This window comes from Onychostruthus taczanowskii, unplaced genomic scaffold, assembly GCF_017590055.1.
Source record: "Onychostruthus taczanowskii isolate IOZ18803 unplaced genomic scaffold, ASM1759005v1 scaffold1, whole genome shotgun sequence".
In the NCBI taxonomy this organism is placed as follows: Eukaryota; Metazoa; Chordata; class Aves; order Passeriformes; family Passeridae; genus Onychostruthus; species Onychostruthus taczanowskii.
This window is the reverse complement of record NW_024496525.1, coordinates 26,158,070-26,170,094: the sequence shown is the minus strand read 5'-3', so window position 1 is coordinate 26,170,094 and position 12,025 is coordinate 26,158,070. Positions and strand designations below refer to the sequence as shown.

Sequence of the window (12,025 nt, the reverse complement as noted above, 5' to 3'; positions counted from 1 at the left end):
GGACATGTTGGCAACCAGATCTGTTTTAAAAAGTTCATTTTCTGCCTTAGTTTCTCCTTCAGTGATTTGCTCATATATTAAACCATGAATATCATCCAGTGATGCCAGCATGTCTTCTTTAGTACTGGATGAAAGGTGAATTGGCAGCCTGTGTCCTCCTGGTGTCCATTTCAGCTGCATATGATACAGAAAATTAACCCAAGGAAAAAAGATGTCTGTTTCTGTCCATGTTTCTCTTTGCAGTCAGTGCTGCTACTTAGCAGAAGTGGTTTTGTTGTATATTTTCTACAAAACCAGGTGAAAACTCTTCCCCAGTTCCCCAAATACACAGTCACAGGTGATGGCCAATAGCAATGAGTAAACAACTTGATTGGTTGTAAAGATCTGCTAGAGTGATAATGTCATGTGTTATTCTCCTAAGAAACTTGGAGACTGTTGACCAATCACACACAGTCTGCTCTGCTTAAGAAAATCCCCAAAACCATCAAACATGGTGTTGAAGGTTGTGACTGAGGTATATAGTAAGGAAGAAGGACTTTCTAAATCCAAACCCTGTTTTGAAATCCTGCCAGAGAGGTTATGGCTCCGGCAGTGCCCCCAGGACGAAACCAAGAGGATGTTCTGGCATGAGTTGTGAGTGGTGCTGGCTCAGACAGACCCAAGCAAGGGGTGGCCTTCACACCTAGTCACAGTTTTCAGCTCCAGCCATGAAAGGTATGGCTGTGGCTCTCTTGCCAAACACCCACAGCTGCAGGTCCCTCCTGTCAATCTGCAAGCATGGAAGAAACAGAGACACAGTCTCTGCTCCACTCCTTCTTGTCTGCAGCCCCATCACACAGCACTGTTAGTGTTTGTCTGGGTTGGAAAAATTGTCCAAAATATACAATGTCATTACTGCTTGTTGTACATCCTCACTGGCAGCTTTTATTTGAACTAATTAATGATTAACTGAGTGCTCTGATTAACTCTGTTTAATGGTACTGAAGAGAAGAATGAGCAGACAAGACCAGATTGTAGCAATGTAAGTACCCTTTTAGTTTTCCTTTGGATCTCTTACATTTCATTTTGGGGGGGTCGTTTCCTGGGAGTGGTGCCTTTGTACATGTAAATATGGAATATATCTCTTATGAAAAAAATCAATACATTTCAAAAGCCAGAAAGAACCAATGCTAAAGAAGATACTTCACATAATAAAGTAAAAATTTGGTTTGGAAACAATAGAAATGGCCATAGATTTTTCTACCAGAAAGACCAGTCATATAGTCATTCACCTTTGAAGAAACTGTAAGAGTATTTTGTAATTTTGGTTCTGGATAGTATGATCTATGCTTATATCTCATTTTTGTTTAACACAGATTAAATTCTGTAATTATTTGATGAATTGAGGAAGGCTAACAGAGCTGCAGTAACCTTCATGCAGTACGGAGTACAAAACCAACTCATACCAGTTACTCTTGGGAAAATGTCATAAGCTTCCAGTTATTTGCAAATTTAAAAACAATATGCTAATATTAAAGTTAAAAACTTTTTAAAGTTTTCAATTACCTCTTTTGAAAGAGAACTAGACTATATTTATAAATAGCAGAAGTGTATTCTCTCCAGGGAACACTGGCATGCATCAGAAATGTGAATTATAAGTGTGGGGGACTTTGGAGAACAGGTGTATTCTGACTTTACTGGAGGACACAGTATGAACAAATTAGCTTACATGACATGTGTTGCATGTCTATTTCTTTTGCAGAAACAGCTGAAAGCAAAATGAAGACTACTTTCTCCTTGTGTTTATTGCTAGCTGGTTTGCACACTGTTGCCCTGCGTCATCAGCATCCTCGCTACCGTAATAAGCAGGATGATGCTAAAGGGACATATTATCCAGGACATGGTTCTCAGTGGGAAGAAGCTTCTCCACTTAAGAACAAAACCTTTGTCAAGCTAGTTTTCAGCAATGCTGACTTTGCATTTTCCTTTTACAAGCTGGTTGCATCTGAAGCAACGGACAAAAATATTTTCTTTTCACCCATAAGCATCTCTGCTTCCTTTGCAATGCTGGCACTTGGTGCCAAGGCTGTGACACTGACACAGATTTTGGAAGGGCTTGCCTTTAACCTGAAAAAGACTCAGGAGCAGGAAATACATGAAGGTTTTAGCCAACTCCTCCACATGCTGAACCGTTCAGATAGTGAGTTCCAGATGAGCCTGGGCAATGCCCTTTTTATAGAAGAGACACTAAAACCACTACAGAAGTTCTTGGATGATGTCAAACGCTTTTATGAATCTGAAGTCTTTTCTACTGACTTTAACAACTCTGTTGGTGCTGAGAGTCAGATCAACAGTTATATTGAGGAAAAGACAAATGGGAAAATTGTTAAACTAGTGGAAAACCTTGATCCTCTGACTGCAATGGTTCTTGTTAACTATGTCTTCTTTAAAGGTAAGATACATCAAAGGGAGCAAAGATAATGCTTATTACAAAGAATGAAAGAGAAAAAAATTAGATATTTTAAATAGAGGAAATCATGTTCAATATCTGTAAGGTATCAGTATAAACCCATGTATATTTGTTGCCAGTAAAAACATGTCCTTGCCTGCTTTAATGAAATTTTAAATCAGATAACTTTATTGATTTTGGTTAATTTTGTCATGTGATCATAGACTCATGCTGTAGTGAAAGACGGTGTCTTCAGTATTATCTGTCTGTAATTGTCTTTAAGCACCTATAAATGTATATATACAATGCTGTAACACCTGAGGATGCAATAACATGAAAAGGATATTTACTCTAATGAAAGGATGGCTGTGTAACTAGCTCCTGTTGTATTCAGTGTGACCATTCCTCTTTGTTCTCCACTGAATAAATTTTCTTTTTGTCATAAGCCCATTGGGAGAAACCCTTCAGTATGGCACAGACAAAAGAGGAGGACTTTTTTGTGGATCAGAAAACATCTGTAAAAGTTGACATGATGTATCGAAAAGGTTACTACAGAAACTACTTTGATGAAGAGCTGTCCTGTTGGCTGGTTCAAATACCTTACAATGGAGATGTTGCAGCATTATTTGTTTTGCCTGATGAAGGGAAGATGAAGCAGGTAGAAGATGCCCTCTTGAAAAGAACTGTAACTAAATGGGAAAAGTCCCTCCAAGACAGGTAAGATTTTTTGCTAAGGTGAGAGGGACAATGTTACAGATTAGTTGTGGTTATCTCACCAAGACAAAACATTAAAGGACAGGTTATTTGACTGAACTCTATACACCTAATGTATAGACTTACTTGACTCTATGATGGATTTCCCTTTTCTTAGCTGGAAAATGAAAATGAAAAAGAGCTATGACTAGTGAACAAATAGGTCATTGAGCTTGGGATTCATTTTAGGTTAAGTTCCTGATTCAACCAAAAATTACTTAGCACCATGATGAGGTCAACAGACCTTTGCTTCATACAAGCACTGGGAAACTACAATGGAGTAGCTGTTGGGTGTTATGCTGAGGGCATTCTGTGTAAAAATGGATTAATTCGCCATTACTACAGCTATTTCTGCGGTGGCCAAGGTTGTGTTGTGTATTTGAACAGCCTTAGTTCAGCTAGCTAGAATCTTTTGAAAAAGCCCTCCTACCTGGCAGTAGTAGCTCTGTTTGCCACTGAGTTGGCATAGCTGTGTCTTCCACCCCACTCCTTGAACCCCACTGCAGAGGCAGGAGCTAGCACAGACTTATTCTGTTCCAACCCTTCACATTAAATAGCTAACCTGATCGGAAAGTGCTATCTGAACCATGAGAGAAGGTTGTAAATATTTAGAAAAACAGATGTGAAGTGTCAATATACTGAAGTCATCGAGGAGTGTTGCCTAGATCATGATTTGCCCCTATTTGTGTTGTTTGTTACAGAAAAATACATCTGCACATTCCAAAATTTTCTATTTCTGGTACCTATGATGTGAAAAATGTAGTCAAACAAAGGGGTATGGTCAATCTGTTTACTGAACAAGCTAATCTCTCAGGGATTACTGAGGAGCCTGGACTGACGGTTTCAAAAGTAAGTCAGCATGTGAAAGCAACCACAGGATTTGCCTGTTCCCAGGAACCTGACAATAATATTCCATGAAAAGCTTATCCCAATCTCTTTGAAGCATCACTCATTCATCAACAGCTGCCAGTCTGGAAGCAAAGAAAGCCCTGTCTTTCATAAATCTGAAGCCAAACATGCTTACAAGGGGTTAGAAAGGCATGGTTGGAGGATAAGGATGAAAACATACATATCATTAAATGTTCTTTTGGCTACTAAACAAAATTATCTAAATTTAGAGCATTAGCTTTGGTAAAATTTCCTCTAATTCTTCCTACAGAGGGAAAAGGGCTGTTATTCCTGCCCTTCCAGTGTTCTCAAAAAGTTATTTTTTCAGCTAGATGACAGGGTAAATTCACAATAATACATGAAGCTGCCAAAGACAAAATTGAGTCTCAGCTAAATTACCAGGTTTCTTTGCTTCCAGAGTTTCTTGTCATCAGTCATCTTGAGTGCTTTTTGGCTGCCCGCAGTTTGAGGGTTACTCTCTGCACAAGCAGTGAAGGAGGATGGTTTGAGGATGGTGTGATGGTTGTTGGTGCTGCAGTGGGAAGGGGAGCAGCTGGTGATGACCTTCCCGGAAGATGCTGCTGCTCAGTCTTGCTCCAGGCAGGGCTCCCTTTGGCTGGCTAAAGTGAAGAGGGTGGCAGGCTGCTCTCTTCTTGCTGTATTGTCAGCTGGAAGCTGTTAGCTTTGTTCCTTGCAGGTGATCCACAGAGCCATGCTGAATGTTCATGAGAACGGCACTGAGGCGGCCGGAGCCACAGTGAAGGAGATTACCTGGAGATCTGGGGATTTTCCTCGCCCACCTCGAGTCAAATTCAACAGACCATTTCTCCTGCTGATTCTGGATAAGTTCACCCACACTGTCCTCTTCATTGGGAAAATTGTAAACCCTCAGAAAAATGACTGATTGACGAAACTTATGCACATCACTGGCTAAATTCCTGTGATCCAGTGAAACACTTATGTATGCATACCACCCTGTGCTAGAGCTCATCTTTCAACCATTATCCTTTGAAATGTTATTAATCCCTTACAACACAAAACTATTTTTCCTTATCCAAAAGTCACTAGGATTTCCCACAGCCTACACCTGAATATAGCACGTAGTGTTAATGAAATACAAGTCACTTTTCACCAGTTTTGTAAGAAGCCCTTTCTGACGTGCTCCTGTGGGCTATTCAGTTGGTTCAAAGTCTCCAATTGATGTAGGTATTACTCTACAGTTACAGGGTGTGCATGTGAAAGGAGAAACAGGAAAAATGAGGTGAAAGTTGTACATTCTGTCTGTTTAATCCACTAACCCTTGATGAATACTTTTAGATGCAAATTTCTTTAATAGTGGAGTGAATTTTCATTAATTTCTTTAAGTTTTGTAACAAAGTGTGGCATGAAACTGCAGGAACAGTGACTGAAACATTGGAGGACACCACCAATGTAAAGGACTGATGAGTGCAGATCGCCTTCCTCTGTCTCCTCCTCAGGAGAATCCCTCTTCCTGGAGACAAGAAGGCTGCTTTGCTCTACAGATAATTTTAATTCTACTAAGGAAGGAATGCATAGCAGAAAAAAGACTTTTGTTTTATCCTACTAATATAATGATTGTTGCTAATGCCTTGAGATAAAAGACTGATGGAGTAGTACATGACATAGCACCAGTTTCCTTTTCATAGATTTGTTGTCACTGTCATTTCTTGTTTCTACTGATGCCGCCTTCGGTATTCACTTTCCAGCTAGACTTGACAGATTGCGGTAGAAAAAAGGAGGAATGCAAATTATAACTCCAGAAAGTTAGCACTTCCTCAGTAGGAACTGCAGAGCTTTCCTAGGGACTGTTAACTTATAAGCTATCATAAACACACATAAAAAATACAGAAAACATTTCATAAGTCACTTTTCTAAATGTTAGCAGTGGATTATTGTTATAGAGTAAAAGCAGACTGGGAATTGACATTTGTACCTTTTCTTACTGTAAGGTTCCTTGAATCCAGCTGCACTACATAATTTCATGGTTATGAAAGAAACATAATTTCACTTACAAAGCAGTAAATATTTAAATTATTTTATTATCTTTTGCTTTAGTTTTTAAATCAACATCTTTAGCACATCTTATTAAAATATAGAAAGCCAAAAAAAGCATGTAAATTATAGATTGATTAAATCTTTTGTTACAAAATATCTCAAACTGGTAGAAAAAAATATAAATTACAACATTTTAAACCTTAGTTTCTTAAGATGTGAAAAATATAACATAAAAACTGTGGTGAATATTTCTAAAACAGAATTCTTTTTCTGATTTGGGGATCTTTATTTTCTTCCACATTAAAGCAGCGTCATCAATATGAGTAAATTGTAGCCATAATTGTAGTAAATATGTATACCAATAAGGAATAGAAAAAACATTCCTTGTCTATCTGCAGACAGGTAACACTTGATATTCACTTTTAAAGCCCTCCTCAAAATCACATAAATGAATGACAAAAGTCTCTTACTCATAACTGTATTTAGTATGTTCCATATTTAGTAACAAGAAGTTGGCTTAATGCCTCTAAACATATAAGGACTTGGTCTAGTTGAAATACAGATAAATTTATTCTACAGAAGAGCATTTAAAACTTCTTGCCAAATCTTAGGGCTAACTCAGGATGAATTGTCAAAGTCCAGCTTTGCAATGACAAATAACTCTGTAGGCAAATATCAAGGCTATGTTTGTTGTTTGTCATGGACCTCAGATCAATAGTCTCTGTTTATTAGTAGGAAAAGATATCTGAGTGCTATTTTGTCAACCACATCTCACTTTGAGAAGTAACCTTGCCTCTTAACTCCTAATTTGAAAGTGGACAGACAAAAATGAAGCTGATTTAAGAACAGAATGACCAGAAAACATCTTGGTAAGGAACCATCTTCAGACAGGGGTAGGAACCATACATGTCTTGCCTTGGTTTTCTCTCCATTTTGGCAAAAAACAGGGCATGCCTCTCACATGCCACTGGGCATTGTGTAGTGCCCAGAAGGATTGCACAACCTCCCACAAAAATGTCAGCATTAAGGTTGTCACAAACCCACTGCAGTCATGGTTTGCTCAGGACAATATTCTTTCAGTCTGCTTCTTTTTTGCTTCTTCTTCCATGGGTTTTTGTTTCTTGGTTGGCTCTCTGGCTGTGAGTATTGGAACCAAGAAACCTCAGAGTAACCAGGGAAGGACTTTCATCCTAGCTAGTTGAGAGCTGCTCCTGCTGTTGCACACAAGTATTGTGATGGATCACTTCGGTGCAGGAGCATTGCTGGAGGTTGCAGCTGGTGTGATGAGCCACATGAGGGACAAAGGGCAAAGGACATCTTCTAACACAGCCTGCACTGGTGTCTGCACACAAATGTGGTGTGGGAGTGCACACAACCATGCCACACACAGGCTGCAGCCTCAGCACTGCCTGTGCAGACCCTGAGGGAAATCAGGGATGGGATGAATCAAAGCAGTCTCTGTAAAGGCTGAAAGCAGTCTTCCCTTGTAGGTTAACAGCCAAAGAAAAAGAATTGCCAACACAGCAGAAACTTTGGAACAGCACACACTGAAATAAGGAGAAAAGGAAAACAAGCAGCATGGAAATAGCAGTAAACTGTATTTGTTATCATATTTAGGAATCAGAAGTGAAATAAAGGCTAAAAATGTAAATGAGGAACTCAGAAATCCAGGATAACCCATGGTGGAGATAGATTTAACTGTTATCTACAAATTATGTGAAGTTCAACAGACACTGAAAGAAAACCAGAGGCAATTTTGTGTAGTGTTAAAGATCATAAAAGAAGGAACAAGCAAAAGAAGGAAACTGTATATTGTTGTGGGGTCAGAGAGAGAAATAGTATGCTTGAGGTATAAAAGAAAATTACATATTTCCAACAGCCAGTGGTTAGTGCCAGTGCACAGGTCTGTCGTTGTTCCCAGTGTTGTACAGCACCCACTAGGGATAATCTAAAAGCACATAACAGAAGCAACAGCCTTAAATGCCATGGGCTGAAAACAAATTACATATTCTTCTGGAAAGACCAACTAATACACTGTTAAATGCACAAAATAATGATGGATCACCTCTCCTATGAAGAAATGATGAGAGAATTAGAATTGTTCAGCCTGGAGAAAAGAAGGCTTTGGGGTTACCTAATTGCAGCCTTGCAGTACCTGAAGAGACTCTACAGGAAAGATGGAGAGGGACTTTTTACAAGGGCCTGGAGTGGTACAACAAGGGGGAATTACTTCAAATGGAAAGAGAGTAGGTTAGATTAGATATTAAGATGGAATTTTTTACTGTGAGGGTGGTAAGGCACTGAATTGGTTTGCCCAGAGAAGTTGTGGATACTCCATCCCTGGTAGTGTCAATGTCCTGGCTGGATGGGGCCCTAAGAAAACCTGGTGTAGTGGAAAGTGTCCTTGTCCGTGGCATGGTTGGGAACTAGATGATCTTCAAGGTCCCTTCTAAACCAAACCCAAATGATTCTATGATGTCATGTATTTAATTTTGTTTTCTGATAGTCTAGTAATTGTCACACAATTAGTAATTAACAGATATTCCTGGGAAATATTTTGTGAATTTCTCAGTTTTTAAAGAACGTGGTGATTAGTTGGGGCTGAAAATGTGGCTTCTATTGCCATCGGGAACTTGGCAGCTAGGAAGGTGACATGGCCAAGATCCTCATAGCCAGCATCCATCACCTGCTAATCACAATAACCTCTAGGCTCAAGAAATCCTTGTGATAGATATATGCCTCAAAGCAGTGCTCTCCCACGACCTTCAAAGAGCATTGGTAACTACAAATGCCCCCTGCATACTCCTGGCTTATCAGAATGAGTTACCAGCAGCAGACTCACCTATGCTCAGGGACACCTGAGCAGCAGCCCAGGGCCCCTCAGGACCCATAAGCTCCTGTGAGCCAGTCTGGTGAGGAGGGGACATTGCCAGGGCAATGTAAATGGCTCTGGGGGTGCGTGACCAGGGCGTGTCACACCGGATGTGGCGCAGCACTTGGCGTGGGCAGGGCGTGCAGGAAGGTCCACAGCTCAGGTAAGTGCTAAGTGCTCTTGGTCTCTGCAGCAAAGGTGGGCTCTTACCTCGAAGCCAAAACCAGTGTGCCTACTGAGACAGCCCTGAGAAGCCTGGAGCTTCCACCCTGATGGGACTGGTAAGGAAGGAGATGTCAGTACAGGTGGCAGCTTGCAATGGATGCCCAGATGCTTCCCCTGGAGAAAAGGTACCTGCACAAAGTGTGCACAGGCTGATGACCTGTTGTGGCATGTAGATGAATTCCAAGAGACAGTCAATAGGCTTGAAGCATTAGAGGGGCTGAATCTAGCATTAGAGCTAGAAAACCTGGCTTCTGGAATGGCATCTATTTAATTGTAGCACTGGCTACTAGGAGACCACAAAAGGTGAAACAAATGCCTTTTACTCTAACATTTCCAAGCCTTCTTAATGGAAAGCCATAATATTAACTCAGTAGTTCTACTATATATTAGATTCCTGACTTGTGCTCTGTCATTTGGCCAAGAGACAAAAAATATCTATGGTTATTTGACTGCTGCAAAGGCCTGGAAAAGAGTAATATTTCTCTTCTTCACATATAACATGGTTTGTCATTTTTGTCATTTCATCCAGGAAAAAGGGCCGGGAAAGAAGTAGGTTTACAAATCAACCAGAAGTGGATAGCTCTATAAGCAAAGCATGCTCTAGCTGAGGCTGTTGGCTTTCCAACCCATTCTTCAGATCTCTCATTCCCTCTGAGTAGTTGATTTTGACATAGTTTATGAGATTTCTGCAGTTTAAATGGACCTACAAGTGTCTGTTTTGTGCTAACTCAAAAACACATCTTGGACTTTTATCACAATACCTTTAAGGGACCTAAACCACTAGCTGCCTGCACTGAAAAAAAAAAGATGAAAAGGAAGTAATCTTCCTCAGAAGATTATTTATAGCCTCCAGGATTGTTTTTACGTTCTTATTCAGTTGTCTTATGTTATGTGAAGTGCAAGCAATAAAAGAAAGGGCAGCAAGGACACCTTGGCTAAGGGGGCATCTTGCAAGTGGTGTGAACATGAGATAAAACTCTCATGAGAGCTCATGTTACCTGTCACTCATGGTACAGCTTCCTAAGGGTGGGTTTGATAGTGGTGCTAAAGGACATCACCTCTCTGCAAAGGAAGGACTGGGAAAATAGCTGCACTTGTGAAATAGTGAGAAAACAGAAATATTCTTGGAGGTTCTGTGGAGCAACATGTTATGTCTTGAAGAAACCTGTTCTTTCCTAAATAAAGAGCTGAGGTCCCTGGGGAGCACGTGTGAGGAAGAGGGGAATTACCAAGACAGCCACATTTTGCTGTGAGAAGCAGGAGCTCAAGCTGAGGTGCCTCTTGCATCTGCCATGACACAGGAAAGGAAGAAAGCAAGAGCAGCCTGACAGTACACTTGGCCTAACTCCTCTGCCTGGGCAGAGCACCATGCGATGTAGACTTTGAGTTCTTCTAAGGCTTGACTGTAACTTAATTAGCAGATATGAAAGTTTTTGGCATAAATAAGCCAGAAAGTGATACCAATGGGAAGAGAAAAATGAAATTATTGTAGGAGAGAAGATTTAACACTAAAGTTTTCACTTCTGTCAGCTAGATGTTCAGTCACAGGGCACAGGCTCAGACCCATACGAGTGGAACTGCACTGCTGCTTCTCCCTTGCTGGGAGATCAGAGTTTGGCTGATGTCACATGCTGGCCTCATAGGGCCTTTAAGGCTCTAAAACTTGGAAACACTCAGAATAAACATTCTGCCCTTGTGTTAACTTTCCACTCCAGTGTCATTTTGTGACACTTTCATTTGCATAGTATTTTATGTACTTCAGAGCATATATAAGGCTTTAGGGTTTTGATTCTCACATGTCCTTGAGTCTTTGGAGCTGGCTTCCTGAACTTTTTTTCCCCAAGGCAAGGTCATGTGTAGGAGCTAACAGCTGATGTGACATAAACACTTCTTGCTCCTTCCTTATTTTTGGAGTACAAGGGGCTCTCCCTGCACCAAGCCACATAGCATTTGCAGAGTGCTGCAGCAGTTTCTTTCCTGAGACATTTACATCTGTTCTAACTGCCAGCAATTTCCACACCACTATCTGCTCAAAGACTGCTCCCTGCCAGGCTTAGTGAGGTGATGGCTCCCTTTCTCTTTTTTATTTTGTACATCTGATACAGTAGGGTTAAATCCAGTCTTTAGTTCAGGCTCCAACTCATTCAATACACTGCTATGAATCATAAGTGAAACTCAGACCTATTCCCATCTGAAATTATTCAATTTTTGGCCATTTTTTGGACAGTATAACATGGGGGTTCCTTAAAGAAATGTTTCAGTTTCTTTACTAGAAAGAAATTAAGAAAAAGAGGAGTCAAAAAACACAGCGAGGGTAAACACACAGTCTTAATTCTTATTTCTCTAAAAGGTGTATTTTTTCTGTACTTGTATTGCTGTGCAGATGAAGGCACCATAGGATATACATCTTAATTCAACACAGCAAAACTAAAAGAGCAAGCTAGTTCAGAGGCAGTAAGAACAGTCAGACACATTTCTATTTCTATATTTAAAAGCAAAATCTATGTTTATTTAGTTTTTTTTTTACTGACCTTGATTCTCAAAATGTTCTTCCCTTGATGCCCCAAGAAACCCAGCTCCATTTTCTTTCCAAGGCACTCCAGCTGGATGTGATACGTCTGCCTAGGATGAAGGTGGAATTTGGGTCGGGGAAGATGATGAAAGGTCAAGAGAAGTTTAAGGGGAAAACAACCTCTCTAAATACTCCAGTATTCATGGAGCCTGGCAACACTGAACTGACTTATTTTTGGCACTCTGTGGATTTTTTTGGTGTTCCAATGTTTCTTTAGAAACTACTTCAAAGACATTAATTAAAACCTCTTTTTTTTTTCCTCTGGTCTTTG

General features: G+C 40.2%; 1 protein-coding gene across 2 annotated transcripts; it reads left to right on the top strand.

The window, feature by feature from the left end:
• The first annotated feature begins 974 nt into the window (after window positions 1–974).
• On the top strand, window positions 975–4,973 carry LOC121332048 (alpha-1-antitrypsin-like). Of its 2 annotated transcripts, XM_041397076.1 has the most exons (6): window positions 975–1,021; window positions 1,089–1,090; window positions 1,748–2,431; window positions 2,875–3,145; window positions 3,883–4,030; window positions 4,767–4,973. In XM_041397076.1, exons 1-6 carry the CDS (start codon window positions 975–977, stop codon window positions 4,971–4,973), a joined length of 1,359 nt encoding a protein of 452 aa, XP_041253010.1. The 2 variants fall into 2 exon arrangements, with proteins under 2 accessions (XP_041253010.1, XP_041253021.1); XM_041397087.1 differs by lacking the exons at window positions 975–1,021; window positions 1,089–1,090 and having other exon boundaries at window positions 1,714–2,431.
• Window positions 4,974–12,025: the final 7,052 nt, after the last annotated feature.